Source organism: Athene cunicularia (genome assembly GCF_003259725.1).
Source record: "Athene cunicularia isolate RWA chromosome 7 unlocalized genomic scaffold, athCun1 chr7_part2, whole genome shotgun sequence".
Classification (NCBI taxonomy): Eukaryota; Metazoa; Chordata; class Aves; order Strigiformes; family Strigidae; genus Athene; species Athene cunicularia.
Window position 1 is genome coordinate 1,110,760 of NW_020799108.1, and position 19,772 is coordinate 1,130,531.

Below are 19,772 nucleotides of genomic sequence, written 5' to 3' on the forward strand. Positions count from 1 at the left end.
GTTTAGATTTAGATTGTTCTCAGTATCTGAAGTCATGTGAGATGGAGCCCACCAGAAGAAACCGCAGTCTAAATCTGCAAACCCAGCCTAAGGTGCAAACCCACCTAGCACACCAGTTAATCTTCATGAAAGTGTAGGCATCTATGTAGCATCATCATCAAAAGTCTTCCTGGAAAAGGTTTAGAAAAAGATTTGAAAGAGCAAAGGCAGTTGTTCGATATGTGAGGAGAACAGTTCTGGCACACTGTAACAGAGATGGAATTATTGCATCCACCCCTCCTGCTACCTCCACCCCCAAAATCTGAAAACTTCCTGATTTGTGTTCATCAATAATTAAGAGCCCATCAGCAATACTCAGAGGGAGCTTGCATTGCACTTCTGAGCAGCCAGTTAGTAATGTACGGTGGAGAGATCCTCTTTTTCAAATCCCAGGGCTCCAGGCCATGCAATGCTAGTATTGCATTTTCAATTAGCTTCTGAGTGAATGCTTGGCATATGTAGAAGTGGACTGGTACACAATTAGCTTATTGTTCCTTTCAGCTTTGTGCTGAGAGGATCTGAAGGACTGCAGAAGAGAGGGGAGAGGGGAAAAAAAAAAGAAAATAGCCAAGCCAGCAGCACCTCTGTGGATGTGGAATAAGGGAGTTGCTCGGCTCACGCAGATTCCCGTGCTAAGTCGGGAGGTACAGCTGTTCCTGAGGAGCCCTCAGCCTGGCTGTGGGGAGGGCGCCCGGGGAGAGGCGCAGACCGAGTCTCAAGCTCCAGGCTCTTCTCTCCTCTGACTCACCTCAGGATCACGATGGAGCCCAACAGCCCTAAAAAAATACAGTTTGCTGTGCCGCTGTTTCAGAGTCAAATAGATCCCGAGGCAGCTGAGCAGGTAAGGAAGACGAGTTTCTTTCACTCTTTTGAGGGAATGGGGTAGGAATGGGGGTGAGATGTGGGGTGAGAATAGGTAACACTTGCGGCCTAAATGCTTTTCTAACTTATATTAGTGTAACTATAGATTAAATGCTCTGGAGGTTATAGCGTTGTCTGGATATACCCAGAGAGGGAGGAGGATATGTCCTCTAGCCAGAGTAAGGTTTCTTTACCTTGGGTAGGCTTATTCAATATATATTTGTCGTGCCTTTTCTGTAACTGGGCTTGTACCCTTATACATATACTTCACATGAATACACATTCTCAACAAGACAAATAAAGTATATTGTTTGCATATAAACCAAAATGTGAAGCCAATAATAGGTACCTAATGGAAGTACTGCGTAGAAGACGGCTTATTTACTATTAATATTAACATGAGAAAATATATGTTGTTTTGCACGATAGTTATCACTTCAGTTACCTCGTGTATTTCTCATGATTTTCATACAGTCTTTATGTCATTTTTACAGTGGTTTAAGTATTTAAAAATACATATGTGTAGAAATATGCCTAAATCCACATTGGAATTATGTCTGTGCTATTTTAGGTTTTGACTCACTCCCAAAACATACACATACATATAATATATATAGCAATACAGACGTCTGTGGAGGAAAAGATACCTATTAGCGTGATACATGTAGATGCGTATAAAGAAGGACATAGGGAATCTTATGAGAAAAGCTGGAGAAATTGTAATTAGGTGACCCAGTATATTTATCTCAGTGAAAGTCCTCATCATTTGCTTCTATTCTGGTAAGTCTAGTTTTAGATAATATCAGGGGAATATTATAACCTTGACAGTTCTGTGCCATTAGCGACAACATTATTGGCACCTTTAGGACAGGTATCTGGTTTCCTAAATATTCAGATGTCATGTCTCTTAAAAGGCAGCCACCTTTGCCAGAAAATGATGAATTGTGAGTGACTACTGAACGAAGAAATACTAGAAGGGTGCAGGAGAGAATCGCTGTGGGTCTTCATTTTGTCCATAGGTATTTCGGAGCTGCAAGATGTCCATACCTAATATAACAGTCCTGCAATGAATTCAAGCAGGATGTGTTCTGATATTTTTCTGAAATCGGTGAGAACCACAGAATTAGGATTTCCCGGAATTCCCATGGCTTTTGAAATGCTGCGGCCCAAATTCTGCCCAGTATTTATGGGCAGTCCTTTTTTTTTTGTGTGTGATGTGAGTTTAATTCCAAGTACTATACAGTTTCATTGTGGGTGTGTGATGAAATTAAAGTAGTAAATTCTGCTGTCAGCTACAGTTACGGTAATCTGGAATAAACCCATTAACCCTGATGAGGTAATTTTCCATTTACACCTCTGAAAGCAAAATTTGAACCCAGCTAAATACAGATGTTGACTCAGCAACTAAAAAAGAACAAGCACTTACATTGAGGTTTTGTGTCGGAATGGTTTCTAGATTTAAATACTCTTGATCCCTGTCTTAAATTCAATAGAATATCAGTAGCCTGGAGGCTTTAGTAAAGCAACACAAAGTTCTCAGTGCAAATGTGTGCATTTTAGGAGGGTAGTCCTATATCATGTAGTTCAACCAGTGTTAGCAGAACAAAAGTACTTAACCAAATAAAATTGAAATAATGAGAATTAGATACAATTCACAATTATATATTGATATGTAAAGTTCTGTTGTATATGCTCCTTGAAAATTTCCTTTTGAAAGTCTTACTGTTGTTTTTCTTTAGTTAAAGAAAAATAGTAACATCTTTGGCCACAGTTTAGAAATATCATAAATTCATTGTTAGGCATACATGCAATATCAGCTCTTACACTTGCACTTACAAAATATTATTAATGATTACTTGTGAGGGCTATGACAGTACTAGGTATTTGCACGTGGAAGCTCACAAGCTACTGCCATCATTTTCCTGACACAAAGCTAAATGTCAATATTTTAAGATATGACTGATATATGTCAGACGATACATGCCCCACAATTTATTCAGGATGATTGCAAATCCGAAAAGTATTTTAGAAAGCTCTCTCCCATGCCTTTGCGCTCCACGTACAAGCAGCAGCATGACCCTGATCACTGTCGGACCAGGCGAGCAGTCAGTACGACAGTGACATGCTGCTGTTCTTTAAATATTTTCTTTTATAACTCTGCCTGGCCTATACTTGGGAAGATGCCAGAAGGATTTTTTTTCTTTGCTTTGTCAGGGGGGTGGGGGGGTAGCAGTTGATGGACACTATTGACTCTCCTTGTTTTATGCCTGCTTACAGATCAGGAAAAGGCGGCCTACACCAGCATCACTCGTCATCATGAATGAACATGTGCCCCCGGGTAAGTGGCAACATACCTTCTAAACCATTAAGCTTGCACACACAGGATTGTCTGTACATTGGTTTTATTAGCTACATGATTTAAAAAAAACCCCAGCATTAATTTCATAGCACTAAATATCAAATAATGGATCTTAGAACTGTTTGGAGTAAATCCTGTGTGTAACCCCTGGCCTTCAGGTAATGTCAATAATTTCAGGATTTTATCCAACCTGTAAATCTTTTATTATATGTATAAGGAGAATTAATATGACCCAGATCCAGCACTTCTGTCCACAAATGTTTTCTTTCCCTGGGTGGATACTTTGGAGATCCATGAAGGCCTTAATCTTGGTTCTCTGACCTCTAGAGATACGAGGGTGGCTCCAGGGATGGCTCAACTAAGGGAATTACTTTCGCAAAACAGGTTGTTTTCTAGTTTTCTGATGAAACATGATGTGTGTTTTCATTATTCCTTTTCAACTGTGAATACATTATCTTCATCCAAGACTCCTCCCGGAAGATTTTCTGTGGGATGAAGTGATTTGAGGTTGCAACAGACTTTGTCACATAAATATGACTTCAGAAGACTCTTTAATAAGCTGTTTAGGGAGTATTATAAGCAAACAATCTCAATAAAAATGGATTACAGGAAAAATTCCTCAAGACATAATCCCTTTGAAACACACTACTTACTTTATATGAAATTTTGTAGTGCTCTGCAACATTTTTTTGCTGCCTTATCTCTTCGTCACCCGAACCTTTTTTTAAAAGCAATTCAGGCTTTTTCTCACTGTGTCTCTAAGGCCACTACTGTATGCACTGGCATCTCAGTAAAATAAAATCATCTGAGCTCTACTAGAATCTCCACTTACTGCACTATGCTGATGGTCTCCAGTTCTGATTAACATCACCAGTAGCTGAAGTTCCTCAGAAATACACAGAGAGAAGCACTTAGAGAGCCCTGCTCTTGAGGTTGAGATCACTGCACCACAGCACACAGATTAGGGAGGTTCAAGCATGGCATATGGCTAAAGTTATGTTCTTGACACTGAGACGGACCTGTGCATTTGCTGCAGGGCTGACACCAACTCCAGGTTGGAGAGTAGTCTTCTGGCCAGAATTTCAGGCAGTTCAGCTCTCACTAATCATGCACAAAATACTTGCCTTAGACCAGCTTTACTTACCTTCGTGGGATCTACTGTGTCTGTGTTACTATGACTTAATTGAAAGCAAATTCACCTTGACTGTTAATCTCTCTTGCAATTCGCTTTGTACACTCTGTACCATCATATTTCCTTTTATAAACAGATACTTGGTACAGTACCAAATCAAAACCAAACAGAGAATAAGAACTCTTCAATTTACAGGAAATTTTACTGTAAACAAAGTGGTACATGTCTGTTATCTCCTTTCCTGCAATGTTCATAATAAATCTTTAAATAAATCATTTTTATTATGAGTCAGGATTGCTGCAAGTATCAGTCAACTTCCATATAAGCCCAAGAGTTAGTATTCACCTTCTTCACTTATTTATATTTATTCATTTAGATATTATCCCCTCTTACTATATAGTGGGAACTAATATCAATGAAGGTATTCTTTCATTAAATTATAATCTCGTCTTGCTTTTTACTTTTATATAAAGTCAGGTCAAAATAAAAACTTTAAAAGCACCTTCATTTTCCTACACCTCACCATGTGGTTTATGCATAAGCATGTGCATGCATATTTCCATACGGTATGCTTGATATGGGCACGTGTAGATGTGTAAACCTGTTGAATACAAGGACTGCAAAGCCAGATGATAGCTTTACAATGGAAGTATGAACAGTAAAAAAATTCCTTATGGTTTTGATCTTGCAAGGTGCTGTACAGCTTCTGGAATTATTGTGTACTTTCAGCTTTCAGAGTCAGCTAATACGAGAGTCTCTTGACACCTTGCTGTCTAAACCCCAAAATGCTGGTCAGTTATTGGATTTTTGGAGTTCAGTGGGATGTTGAATAACAATTTGTCTCCAAAAATGTTAAATTTATCGCTGCACATGGTTGCAGTCAATAAAATAATAATAATAATAATAGTAGTAGTAGTAGTAAGGGTGCTAACTTGACACTCCAACAAATTGCTTTAGAAGCATGATTCCCTAGATCAACAGGGAAACTGAGCAGCAGAGAATTTAAGTGATACTGTCTACTGTTAGATTAGTGCTGGTCTAAACCAGAATCCTGTCTCATGTATTTTACCCACTGGAGAACTCCAGTTCCTTCAGTAGGAGCAAACAGCTAGTGAAGGATATACTTCCAAGGGTTTGAAATGTGTGTCATAATGCAATTCCAAATGTTTGGATGCCCCTGCAAAGTTTACTCAAATTATCTAAACCTCTTTTATTTTGAAAAACAGAGACAGGCATTTTCTAAGAATCAGACTTTTCTATAGCCTTCTGTTGCAGCTGCTTCTGATTGTGGCAGGAAAAAAAGCAGCATTTTTGTGGTGTTCTGGATGCAGATCCATCTGGAAACCAGAAGGCAGTAAAATGTGTTTGGACATGTCAGAACTTCATAATAAATGCAGTTTGAGTTGTGCTGTATAAAGATCTAAAATAGTTGTTTTCTTCTAAGTCTTCTCATCCTTCCCTGATGTCTACCACAGCTTTGACAGGAATCTGTTCAAGGATTTAGGTCAGGTCCATTGGGCTATAAAGTGAAGATGGAATATCTACTAAGGCTTTTTTAAACTGGCGACAGCTATTCAAAACCTTTAAGAAGATTCTATTTGGCTTCCTTGCTTCCAAGGATACAGTGTGAGACTACACTAAATTATTTGAAGACAGGTGGTAGATGTGACTGCAGGAGCTAATATCCAGCATCACTGACCGGCACATTTTCTCATGTTCACTCTGGTTGGCATCATATATAATTGCAATCAAAGTCAACCAAAGAGAAATTTGAATTGCAGCAGCAACAGTGATTGCAGTGGACAATACGAGGTTGTGAAGCAGCATAGCAACGAATAAACCCTTAACTGTAAGTGCTTTGTACAGTGTTATTTGATGGGTTATGTCACATCTGAGCAGAGAAGCTAGCTCTAGCAAGTTGAGACTCAAGTTATGAAGTTACTTAACTCCGTTGTGCTTCGGTTGCCATCAATGGAGCTTTATTTTCTGAGCATCTGATGTTTGATTTCATAATATCTGATCGGCTTTACTTTTATTTGAAGTTATTAAGACCCTTTTACTGTCTGTGAAAGCAAAGACAAATATTAGTGTACAGAATTACAAAAAATGTTCAGCATCTCATCCTGTGCAGGATGTCTGCATGGATTACTGGGGTAACCCACTCATGATCTGCTATAGCCACAGGTGCTGCATGACTGTCCTTTATAAAAGGAACGTAAACACATGCTTAGTTTTAAAGACAAATTTAACTATGGTGCTGCACGAGGGCTTAATCCAAAAATTGCTAAGGACCTCCTGCTTCCTCTTTCTCTTGCAATATCATTGGAGCCAACAGAAACTGAGTATCACCATACCCTGAAAGCAATCTTTTCTGTACTGCCACAATAAACTTACAACCTCCTGTCTCTGTACCAAGTGTAGCAGAATATATATGAAAATCAGTTCTTGTAATCTGAAATAAAAGTCTGACCGTGCTTTAAACTAGTAGAATATCATACTGCAATGGCTCAAGAAAAAGCTGGTGGCAATGTAGAGTAGTGATGGTTGAGGAAGGAAAACATGTCAGGTCACAACTCAGGTTTAATGTCATTAGGGCTCTCCCTGATTAGAAAACAATGCCAGCGTCCCTGTACAGACTGGATTGGTCACAGAGCCCATGCGACATCAAGCAGTCTGGCTGACAAAGGCTGTTCAACATCTGTCAAAGTGTTCGGTCTTCTTGAAGCATTAGAGTATGGGTAAACATTAGGATAAGCTACATTTCTGAACCTTCTATGTATTTGCTGTTTCCAGCTCTCCTTTCTGCTCGGTTGCCCGTTTTGGCTTCCTTGCTTGTAAATGTAAATGTTACTTGGTGTTTGGAAATAGGAAAAAACATAGTGATGTGTTTTGATGACTCTTCTCCAGAGCTGCCTTTCTGTATTCTGCAAATCTCATTTCAAGGCAGAAAGAGTATATTATCATGACAAAAGCAATATAAAACATATATTCCAAGTACAATTCAGTACATCTGAGATTTCTAAAGGCGGGAAATCATAACTTGACGATAAGCAAGCTGTACCTGTCTCCAGACAAGGAACTTGCTTGCAGCTTTTCTTTGGCCATTACCAATTTTTCTGTCCTGTTCCTAGCTGATTTTCTGTTGTCCAGAGAGGGATTCATGCCTTTCAGCTTGCTACCACTTCCTTGGAGGTCTGCTGAGATGCCTCAAGAGCAGCCTCCGTATTTAGTGCAGCAGCAAACAACACAGCCAGATGGGTGACGGAAGGAAAAACTGTCCTTGCATCTGTAGCAACCCCATGACAACCCAAAGTTCTTTTATGCTAAATTGCATCTAGACACTCCCAGCCTTTCCATTACCACATATAGATGTGCTTTTCTGAAGATGCAAACTATACCAGCACCACATCCTTGAGGAAATAAATACAATATGCTCTACCTAACATTAATATTTGTAACCAATGTTTGTTATTCTTCCAGATAAATTAATGTGTTTGTTTTACATCTAATGGTCACTTAATTTTTTTTTTTTTCTCCCAAGACAAAATAAACTGGGATCAAAACAGACCTACTAAGTAGGAGGCAGCTGTTTCTGGGCATTGTCAAGCAGTTCTGCTATACTTTCTCAGGCAAAAGTCTCACTGAAACTTGAATCAGTGGAGGACTCTTGGTCTCACAGTTCATGAAAACCGATACTTTTTTCAAAAGCTCGATATTCTGGTAGGACATACTGCTTATTTTGGTTCAGGAAATAGAAAGTGAGTAAGCCAAAGAGCAGCTGTTTTCAATTGCAAATTTAGGCTTCTAACGTGGTAATAAAACATTTAGAAAAGCAGTACATTAATAAAAACTGTCACTAACTTTTTTTTTTTTCCCCAAAAAATATTTGACCTTTCTATATGCTAAATGTAGATACCATTTAAGTGTGCTGTCTGTTTTTATCACAGTCTTGGAGTTCATGGAGGTATGGCAATAAGCAATGAAAAAGATCTGTGTCCCCTCACACCACAGGACTGGTACAGCTCAGGGTGTATTATCAATGGCACCAGGATGCTCAGAGATCAGGCACTGCTGGTCAGGGCAGTGAGGACCTTCATGTTCTTTCGGCTGGTGCCGGAAAGGACTATCTGACACGGTGAAACAATGAAATATATAAAACAAACATTGTATAAGACCTGACAGGAGATAGGGATTCCAGGACAGACATGAAAATATCTGTGCTTGAAATATCCTGCTGTTTGCAGGCTGATGTGTGACTGCAAATGTTCGGTGGCAAAATACATCCCTTTTTCTTACCTATACACACACTATGCTTGAATGCTCTTTTATTTGGCTTACTTTGAATTTACTCTGCAGCTCAGGCTCACAGAATTCCCTGGGACAAGCCACAGCATAATTTCTTCACAAATATACAGTGTGAGTAAAGACTCCATGATTTGATTCATGGAAATAAAAAGTTCAGGGACTTAAAAAAAAAAAAAAAAAAAAGAAGAAAGAAAAAAAGAAAAAAGTCAGGAAACTGTGCTTGAACTGTTTTTAATGCAGCCCAGGAGAGACAGCTCAGAGATTCCAAACAGAAGCAATGAATTTAAAAAAAAAAAAAAAAAAAAGTTTTCCTTAGTGTCTTTCATGTAAATGCTCCGTTTTCATGCGAGTGTGAGGATTTTATATGTCATTGTCACCACCTGCCAAAAGAGCTGTCATGCTCCCTGCAGTACCGTAAAGACAGCAAGCTAGATGACTAGGTTTGAGTTCATTGGGATGCACCAGGCATTGCTGTGCCTAAAGTGGTTTATCACCATAGTAGCCAGATGCATTTTCACTATTCTTTGAGGTCATGAATGCATTAGTTCACAAATAGCAACATTCCCTGGAAACATTTTAGTGTAAAAGTCATAGTGAGAAACAGTAGGAAACACATACTGTTTCATATAGCGCCCAAGTAGAATCCTGACTGTCTCTTTAGTCAGTAATGCTTTCATGAGGAGAAGGGTCTGAAAACTACTCAGAGAATGTCAAAACAAAAAGGCGTTGTGCATGTTCTGGTCAAAACTCACTTATTTTACTTCATTTTTCATGTTTATTTTTATCCATGCTCCCTTCATTTTCTGTGTTGATGACTGCATAGGTACATTTTACATGACACATCGCCTCTGTCAGTTTGATTGCTTCTACTGACTGCAATCTAGTTGACTGAAGTGAGTAAATTTAGTTAAAACAAGAACGAGTCCCTCTCGTTCGTTGGAGCCTGCCTTCCCTCTGTGCGACAGGGGAGTGTGGGACGAAAACACCTCCTGAGGAAAGCTCTGATCTGTGGAAAGGCCTGAACCAGCTGGGCAGTCTGGAAATAGAGGTTGGATATTTGCAACCAGGACTCAGATTTCTGGCCTAGATCAGAAAAGTGGAGCAGCTGAAAGGACTTGAGGGCAGAAAAAAAGTTTTACTCCCAGAATGGGTGGAATTGCATTCATCCATTTCTCTCGTTCCAGCCTTAAATCTCCAGCATGTGAATCAACATACTTTTCTATTTATCAGTGCAGCTAAGCTCCTAATGAGTACCATGACATTACTTGTTCCTCCTGCTCCCTCCCTCCTGTTGGTTTTGTGTTGGAAGGGTCAACGTCCATGGAACTATCTGAAAGTGAAGGAGGTATTTTTAGAGTTGAACCTTGTACTCTTCATCTGTTTTCCTTGTTCCTTATACAAAAGCACCATAGCAACGGCCTTCTACCGTCGCAGGAGATAATTTGCAAATAATTTTTAATATATATGGTTTCATGTTACAGATCTCCAGCTGCTTGTTTATTCAACGTCAGCACTGATAAGCTTTTGGAGTGTTTACCTCTGTTATCACCTCCGTGTGTATTAACATGATGAAGAGTTGTGCCTTGGTTAGAGAACAGAAGTGTGCACAACTGCCTAACCCGGTGAGGAAGTTAGTTGGACAGATTCTGACTTTATTGCATTCATAAGGCTTAATATTTTGCTCTTTAACAGATTTGCACTGTGACATATACTGATACACCTCGTACAGTTTTGTTTTGGATGGTGAGTTTTCTATTTAAAAAATGAAATGCCTACTTATAGTCAAAGTATTTAAACTACTGATACAGCTACATGAGTATAGAATTTATGGGGTTCGTGGCAATTAAAAAAACTCCAACATTTTAAGAGGATTTGACATTTTAAGAATGTCAAATTAGTTTGGTTTGAGATTATATTTAAATTATACTTCAATAATGTGATAATACTGATTTTTTTTTTTTAACATTAGGTAATAAACTAAAATCCATTAATAAGTGTTTCAGCCTTGCTGAGGAGAAAAAAAACCAAAACAAAACAGCACAGGGTTTGTCTGACCTCTACTATTTAGTACTTAATGCAGCACTCATTTACCATGGTGATATGTGCGGAATAAATAGATAATGCAGACAGATGAGAGAGAATACAGCTTTTAGCACTAACCTCATCATGTTCAGAATATTGGGAAGGGATTGCACTTAAAGCATCAATCAAGATAGCCCCATTTATTGAGCTTTCAGAGTAAACATTTAACTCTTTATATGGAGCAATTGAAGTTAAAGCTTCATTTCAAAGCACATCAGAAGTGGGAATATAATGAATATGGACCAGAAAGTTAGCAGAAACTTTAAACAAAATGAAGCTATTGATCATGAAAGTTTCTGTCAACTCAGAAGGCTGCAGAAATTCAGAGTGCAGGGGGTTATAGAGCTTAGCTTAGCTTTCCTGTGAGTCTGAGCTCTCTGTGTCACCAGCTGGTGGAAGCAAGATCAGCTGGACCAGCCAAGTTTCTTTTTATAGTAACCGAAGTAGTTCTAAGGTAGAATTAAACTGTACATCTATTGGAAGGAGCTCTGTTTTCCCCTTCTCCCCTTCAAAATACAGTTCATGTGTCTAAAATCATCACTTCTAATATTTTTCTCAAAAGCTTTTAGTGGAGGATCAAGAGAGTATCGTAGTAGTGGAATGAAGCACAGTTACATTCTCACTCTTTGTTCATGCTTTCCTTTGGATACCTGAGATGCAGGTATACCACAGAGAATGAATATGTTGGCATTATTCATCTTGTGGAACCAAACTGCACTTACAGAGTTAGCATTTAAAGGTCGTGTTTTTCACCTGAGGCCACGTCCTTTTGTCCCGATGAGACAAGCAGAGAGGAGTCACACAGGGCAGAAAACGAGCTTCAGCAAGACAGATAGAAATTCAATTAAGCAGTGAGCTCTGTTGCATCTTATCCTGGTACCTGGGCATCCCATAGGCTGAACATTTCAGCACTGAGCCTGCACTGCTCAGTGGCTAGTGGTGACAGTACTCCCTTCGAGTCTTTCTGAAGTTCCCTGCCGTAGCTGTTCTCAGACAGTGGCAGAAAGCAAAGCCGGTCTGGATGAACCACCACCAAACAGTAGCATCTCTGGGGTGAGCCACCATGTAGCTGCAGTTCTTGCTCCACCTTCTCCCTGTTATATTAGGATCTGCAGGACAGCTACAGAATCAGGGAGCAATTTAACCTACAAGCCCAGCTGCTCTGAATGCAATGTGTTGGTATTATTAAGTGCTACTTTATGACCTTTTCGCTTTGAAGTGGAATTGTACTGATGAACTAAAAAGTGATTGGGAGTGTAGGGAAAAAAAAAAAAAAGTTTTCCCTTTAAAGAATTGTGATCAGAAGATTTTTTGATCCAGATCAACATTAAGTTTTTACTGTCCATTTTTGAAATACAGTAAGTACACAGCAGGGCTGTAATTGTTTAGAAATGTGCTGTCAAGCCTCCTAAAATGCTGATTCTAGTATGTAGCAGGCTTTAATATGTACAGTATATCCCCTAGGAGGGTGTGGGGAACAGCTCATTCCATGGGAATCATAGTAAGGTGTTTTAATTGTGATAGTACAGATGGAGGTGTACAAAACAAAACCCAGGTCCCCTCTGTCTATGGTATGGAGAAGTAAGAAGCACTATTACTCGTAGCTCACTTGATTCCTACCTGAGATGATACATGTGTGTGAGGAGCTTTATGCATGTGCATCCTACCCACAAGCAAGCCACCAGCAGTTGGCCAGGACTAGCTTTGCAACACGTCCTTACTGAAATCCTTGAGGTATTATTCCAAAAGGAAGGAAACTGCAAAGGCAGTAATAATAATCACTGGCTAAGGAAGAGTTTTAATTTTTTGTAGTTGTTTTCTTCTCCCCTGGCAAATGTCCCTTTCCAGAATGTACAATACACTACTGTTCAGCTACAGGGTTTGGGTTTTGTTTTTTTTTGGTTTTTTTTTTTTTTTTAATGGCTCTATGAGATAAAGCATGCTAAGAAAAATTTGACTTTTTTAGTTTTGGCTGCTGCTGCTGTTTTTTATTTTAGAGCTTAGAACACTCCTAGAGCCAACAGGCGAGAAAGGAGCTGCTCACAGTGATAGCTATTGCAGCTGTAACTCCGATACAAAGCTTGCAATTGCTGGGTCAATTCCGAGCCATTTTCCATCACAACTATTCCTGCATACGAAGCCATTAGGAAATGGTTTAAATGTATGTCGGAGATGGGCTAGTATTGTATTTCTGGTAACCATGGATTTTTCTTCATGATCTTTGGTTTAGTTGCATTAAGATCTTCAACCTCTTCAATATGTCATCTGAACGTAGACTGAACATAAAGTAAGCAAGCTGCTGGAATGTAACACATTGCTAATACTTTTCAGTATTACTGATGAATTCACAACTCGGGGTAACTCTCTTCCCAAGGTAGTTAGCTTCCTTCTGTATTTGAAAATACTTAATGAACATGTTAAGTCTTTTCCCAAACTAATAAGTTGTTATGACTGTTTGCATCAATGGACAAAGTACTTGCAAGCTCTTTGGGAAGTTTTTGTGTACATGCTTTGGTAACTTTTGGTAAAACAGCAGCCATTATTTGCAAGCAGTCAGTAGTCTGGCAGTATGTTTTGCTTGGGCGTATTCATTTCAGAGTCATGTTTTTGTTCTTTAAACCTGTTTCTCTGAATATTTGCTGGCAGTCACTCAACAGCTCTGGCCCTCCACTAACCTCTCGTAGGTCACCTTTATCTCCCCTCCTGTTTCCTTTGTGTCAGTCTTTTCTTTCACTGCCAGGTGAGGTTATGCTGTGAGTGTGGAAACTGCCCTTACTCCATGCAGCAAAGATGTAATCTTTATTGACGTCTGCTTTTGTGTCAGAATAGACCCTGTGTCAAAATAACCTTACAGTGAGGTACGTTCTCCTTCTACACAGTTGGGCAAACATTGACACCACGTTGTGATATAGGTTTATTTTCCAGTCCTTGTCCTTTGCCTTGTTCTATATCTCATGGAAGTGTGTTTTTCTGAGGTCTTCTTGTAGCTTGCTTTGGCCCTCCAGCACTGCCTGAGGCGCCGAGAAATGCTGGCTGTCAGGTTCCCCTTCTGGCTCACACCAGAAAATCAGTCACTCTGGTTTACATTTGTTTGCTTCAAGAATAAGGGATTATTTCTTATGTATATTTCAATCTAAAGGAGAGATTTGAGTCATCCTAGACAGATGTGTATGAAAGAGGGTCTTTTAAGTTTTACTTTGCACATTTTGAGACTTGAGTTTATCATCAACCTTCCCAACAGGCCAAGGATTTTAAATTTCTTATCACCAATCACAACAGTTTTCTTCAGTTTATCTCACTTATTTTTACCTAGTTGAATTAATTAATCTGGATTTTCAAAGATGCAGTGAATATTAATGTGACTGTCATTACTTCAGATAATGATTAAGAGGTCTGGCTAAGAAACTAGTTTATGTATAGCTGAAGTTCTTTCCCAGTTCCACTAACTCTAGTACTAGTTTATTAAATGAGAAAGTAGTTTGCCTTTTTTTTCTCTTTTTTCACTTGCTTTACCAAACTCTTGTTATACATCTACGAGAAAATCTTGACTTCTAAGTCAATGGCAAAACCTCTGTTGCTTATGGCCCAATGAGGTCAGCAGTAAAATGATTTTCTGTCTTTCACTTCCCTCAGAAATTCTGTTTTGCCTGATTTGTAGATTTGCCACAGTGTTTGTACTGAGCAGCCCTCCACACGTGTTGAATTGCTGTGCTGGACTTCTGCCTGGAGCACTGCTCGGCTCCCCTTAACACCGTTCTGAGCTGGGCACTGATGAAACTCCTCTTTGCAGAGGGTCAGAGTGTAACAGGCAGCTCAGATTTGTGATTAAGCTTAACTTTATTGTGCTGGAAATGGAAAAAGAAGTACTTTGCTGTTAACTAAATCATATTCTTTTGGAACAAGTTAATTAGAGGGAGCTCTCAAGCAACACAGAGGCAGACCCTGACCTGGAGCTTCTGCAGACAGTGACACCCTGTAGTCTTGCCAGAGGTTCCTCCGGGCTCTGATGTCATGAGTCAACACAGGCCAGCTGCAAATTTTATGAAAAGTTTAGCTTGGTGTCATTCCTGGTAATCTAGTGAGAGATTTATATTGGGTCCAGAAAATGTCTCATTTGAGAAATAAAAACAAAAAACAAAACAAAACCTTTTACTTACCTCCTTCTGGTTCCTCTTTAGTCAGTTGTTCTTTGAAAGCCATCTCCTTTTCCTTCACCAAAGAGGAGTTTGTGCTGCTTAGAAAGCAACTTCAAGCCTAGCATTGGTTATATTGTGATTTAAAGTCAATCTTTACATTAGTTATCCAAAGAGAATGTTTATTTCAAGCACATTTCTCCCTGGGTTAATTACTTTCTCTGGGAAGACGTGCCAAGCCTGTCATCATCCCCATGTGATGGATGAGGCACTTCACGTCAGGAAGATCTGCTCCACGCTCCTTGCTCACCTGACCCCCTCACGAAGCCGGACTACAGGACAGGGCCTCCTGTGCTATGAGGAGAAGAAATTTCTGCATGGACGGATTTTTTCATGACAGGTTTTTCCATGAAGCGTGTTTTCTGTTCTGTCATTCAAGGTCAGGACAGTATCAGAAAAAGCCCTACAGAGCTGGCAGAAGCTGGAAGGCCACAGAGTCAGGCAGCTGTGTAACTCTGACATGGCAGACAGAACAACTCAGTCTTTCTTACTAAGAAGGGAGAAAATAAAGTATTAAATTTGGATTATCTTCCAATGTATATTTTGGGAAGTTATATTTGATCTATGTTATTTATTTAGAATTTGTTTTATATTTATATTTAGCAGGTATCATAGGGAGGGAGAACGAAAAGTTGAAAACAAATGCTTAAGAGAGGGATGATTTTTTGTGCTTGTTGTAATAATTCATGACTGCTCTGTGGTAAGGCTGCAGACCTGATTCATCACTGTTATATTCTGTTTATGTCTATTATATATTTAATGCCAGTGAAACTAGAATGATTTCCATGGGTCTGGCATGAAACTGGAATAACAAGGTGGTGAATCAGGCGCTATAATTCCCTTCCGAGATTTGTGCGATGTAAACAAATACATTTAGATTCACATTTGAGGTTTGTAATGTCTCCAGTTTCTTCCAAACCAGATTATGGTCCCAGAATGTATGTTTTAAAGAAATGTTGATCTGTGTAATTTATGAAAGGTGGTTTTATTTCATAATCTTAAGGCTGTGCTGTTGAAAGTGGGTCCTTGGATACTGTCTGTATGACTTTCAGAGATACAGATGCTGTTTGGATCAGATGCTGTTGCGTGTGTTGGGAGGAAAAGGATGATCGTTCTTTCCATTTAGAGGTTGACTTTGAGCACCCTTGGTCTAACAAAGGACATTGCTGCCCCTACTCCGAAGGTCAGAAATGCAGAGCTATGTAAATATAAATGGGCTAATTTACCTGAAAATAAAATCTTAAATGTCCAGACAGCTGATTCATCCGGCCTGTGGCATTTTAGTGAACTGTAAAGGGCTGGACATCAAAGTCAGGAGCTACTTGGGAAAAGCTATGCTATGATCTCTGAGCCAGAGTGATGAGAGGTTTCTTGGTGACGATGCTGTTGGGCTAAAGTGAGACCTTTCCCATGCTACATACCTTAACTGCAAATGCCTGATAGAATAAGCATGCAAATGCTTGTGTATATAGCAAATTCCCCTCTCCCCTATGTTTTTATTAGTATTTCCTATACAAATCTTGTTATTAGTGCTCCCTAAAGGGCCAGGCAGTAATTCAGATGCTGATTAGTGAGTGAGATGCAGCAGCACCGCAATGCACCCAACTCTCCTGTCAGCGCTTGTCTGAGGAGGGGAGCAGACCCTCCAGCTACATTTACCGCAGCAGCTGGGATACTGGAGTTTAATGAGGTGCTTTTGCAGTGTGAAGATTTTCAGAAACATATACTCACGCCAGGAGGGCTTACCAGGATATTTTTCTGTAATTAAATGTAATTACATCTATACCCGTAATCAAGTTTTCATTGATAGATACAGGCAAATAAAAACCAGCAAGCAGAAGTCAAACAATTAACTACGTAAGCACTTTTTTACGTTTGTCTTTTTGGACTTTTTTCCTTTTCTTACTTCAGTGGTTTAGTAAAAAGCAATGAGATTCTAGCTGGTCTGGCAATGTGTAGTTAGAACTCTGGCAAAAACATAGCATTAATTTTTTTTTTAATCTTATTTTGTCTTCTGGAGGAAAGGAAAAGTAGTTTTGATACCATAAAACCCAAGTAACTTTATACCAAGCAATTTCTAAATCAGATTTCAATTAGCTTGTTTTACAAGTACCAATGGCAAACACAACAGTGGTGGCCAAGCACCAGTGAGGCCAGCTGGTAGATTTAAAAATATCCTTATTTTACAGGTGAAGAAATTGAAATATGAAATGACTGAAAGCAAATTTTCAGAAAATTTCAGGACATCCTGCCACTAAGTGACAGAAGAATGAAGAATTATTTGGAAAATTATCATTTTCTTTTCTTGGTTCCTAAAATTGTGTGGGTCTGTGCCATTTAAGGGTGAGGTTTTGAAACAGGTGATCTGCCTTGTCGCACAACTAGCACACAGCAAGACTGGAGCTCTGTTGCCTGCTGCCCAAGCACGCAAACATCCCCCAGCCCCACAGCAGGAGGAGAGAAACCCCCTCCTCTTCATTACAGGAGATGGCTAAGTGGAGCCAGAGCCAGGAAACTTATTTTCCTTTTCCAACTGTATGTCATCATTGAGCATATTGATCAGAAGTCATCAACTGATTCACTTCCTTCACATTTTTTGAGAGAGAAACCATTGCTCATGGATGTAGTACTGTTTGGCCATGGAGGCATTTCATCAAAACTAGTGAAATAAAATTAAACTGGCTGAACTATTCCCTAGCGGTAGCATTATCTGATTTGTCTCTAGCTTGGAGTGTCCTGCACTAGAGTTTGCATGTGAAAGGTTGGATCCATGCTCCTACTGCTCTCTTCAGTGGCACTGTTTATACAGAGGTGGGGGCAGGATTATAAGGAGGCTCTAGAATGACAGTGACATTGTGTCCTCGAAGTTTCTCTTCGGGCTAATTTCTTTCAGATTCAAACCATTCTTATTTAAATCATTCTTTAACTAAAACCTGTTAGAGGCATGCAGCTCATGGGCTATTTCCACTATCTGAGAAAGAGTATCATGCGTATCAGTGAAAGAGTATCATGTGTATTATTTTTAAGGGAAAATTTAGACAACAAAACCCAACCAAATCCAAATCCCTATCCCTGTGATTTTTACCTGACACCCCTCAGTTTTGGTTTCCCAAGGAAAATTCCAAACTGTCTACAAGAAGCTTTCTCCAACAATTATACCGGCCTCTTACCGAGTTTGTTTTGTGTAACAGCTGGCCTCTCTGACCTGTTCTAATCCTCCAGTGCCTGACTGAAACCCTACGGAAAAGGCTTTTATTTGCTCTTGCCAAGGGGAAAGAAAGCAGGGTACTTAGCTGGATGAGATAAGCCTTTTCCGGATGACTCCACTACAGAGCCCATGGGTGATATCAGAGGCCAAGTCTTTTAAAACAGGTCAACTCTTGCCCTGCATAGCTGCTCCAAGAGCATTAACATTATTCAGTGGGAGAAGAGAGGCGGATAAATTTTGATCTTACTTTAAAAAGACCACAAGGCTTCCCCCAGCATGGTCATGCCATTTGCACAGCAGTGGAGATTCATGGAAAAAGCGATCAACAGCAAGTGCTTCTCATCCTGGCTATAACCAGCCTCCTTCCACTCTGCTCTTTTCTGACCTCATATAATGACACCTTTGGGGTAGCTCAGCTTATTACATCAGCTTGGCTGGGTGCATGTGCTAATAAACATTCAGAAGAGCTCTGCTAACAAGAGCAAAATCCCTTGGCGTTTCTTTCTCCATATTTCAGCAATTATAGCCAGGCCAAATCTTGCAGGTTTTCCTGTGAGTGGATGAGATTTTAAACTGGATAAAGATTAAAGCATAGAGCTCTAATGCTGAAAGGGGGTCTGTGCAGGTAGCTGGACTTTCAGAAGTGTCTTTTCTTGAAGAACTAGGGGTTCACTTCAGAGAATCTGTGTATGTATCTGGACTGGTGGAAATATCCTTTAGACTGAACTTTTCTTCGATGAACATGGACCATTTCTCTTCCTGAGAACACTGACTAAAGCCTGATAGTCGGTTTATTTGCCAGGTGCTAGTCCAGTCTACATGAGGTAAGGGTCACACTAGCGTGACACGTTATTCACCCAGGACAGGGGGAAGTCCTCAATTGCTTTTTCCTCAGCACAGCTACAAAAACACTCCAATCTTATTTTTAGGTACTGCAACTTTCCAGCAACTTGGGTGTCTACAGATCTGTTAGCAGTATTTCATATGATTTCTGTTATACCAATTTAAAACAAAAAACTGTCAAGACATTACATGAGCAGTTAGATCCTTGTTAGCTAATTAGAGCAGCCAAGAATAATTTAGATTGGTGAAATTCAGATTAGGAATATAGTGCAGTTGTATTATGTTCTGTGAGGGAAAGAATATGGAGCATCATTAAAAAGTCGTCTTTCCTCCTGGCCCCAAAAAGAGAGCAGACTTGTAGGGAGAAGTTGTTACTGAAAGCCTGGGTTTTGTTTCATGTAGAAGAGAAATAGTTGATCATTTGAATTCATGTTCTCTGCAATATATCTGCCTAGTTATAAACCTGATAAGGAAACTTCTCATTCTGTATAACTATGATTTTTTCTGAGCAGGATCTTGACTGCACAGTAGTCAATGGGAATTGAAGCATGTTGGGAAACCAGGGAATTCATTCTCCCCTGTGAATCAATTGATATCACAGTCTGATATTTGTGATTTAGTTTCAGATTATTTCCTGACACCTCTCAAGAAGAATTTATGGTCAGAGTTCAGTAAAGAAATTCAGTTTATAATTGTCAATGGATTTGAGAGGGATTCAAGGGTGGGAAATGCATGGCTTGTTTGACTTCT

At 39.5% G+C, this 19,772-nt stretch overlaps 1 protein-coding gene across 1 annotated transcript in view; it reads left to right on the top strand.

The window, feature by feature from the left end:
• Positions 1–365: 365 nt before the first annotated feature.
• The window catches only part of PPP1R1C (protein phosphatase 1 regulatory inhibitor subunit 1C), a 54,234-nt gene continuing 34,827 nt past the window's right edge, over positions 366–19,772 (top strand). The window contains 3 exon segments of the mRNA XM_026853202.1: positions 366–753; positions 756–880; positions 3,178–3,238. Coding sequence (XP_026709003.1) covers positions 630–753; positions 756–880; positions 3,178–3,238 — 310 coding nt within the window. The 5' untranslated portion in view covers positions 366–629.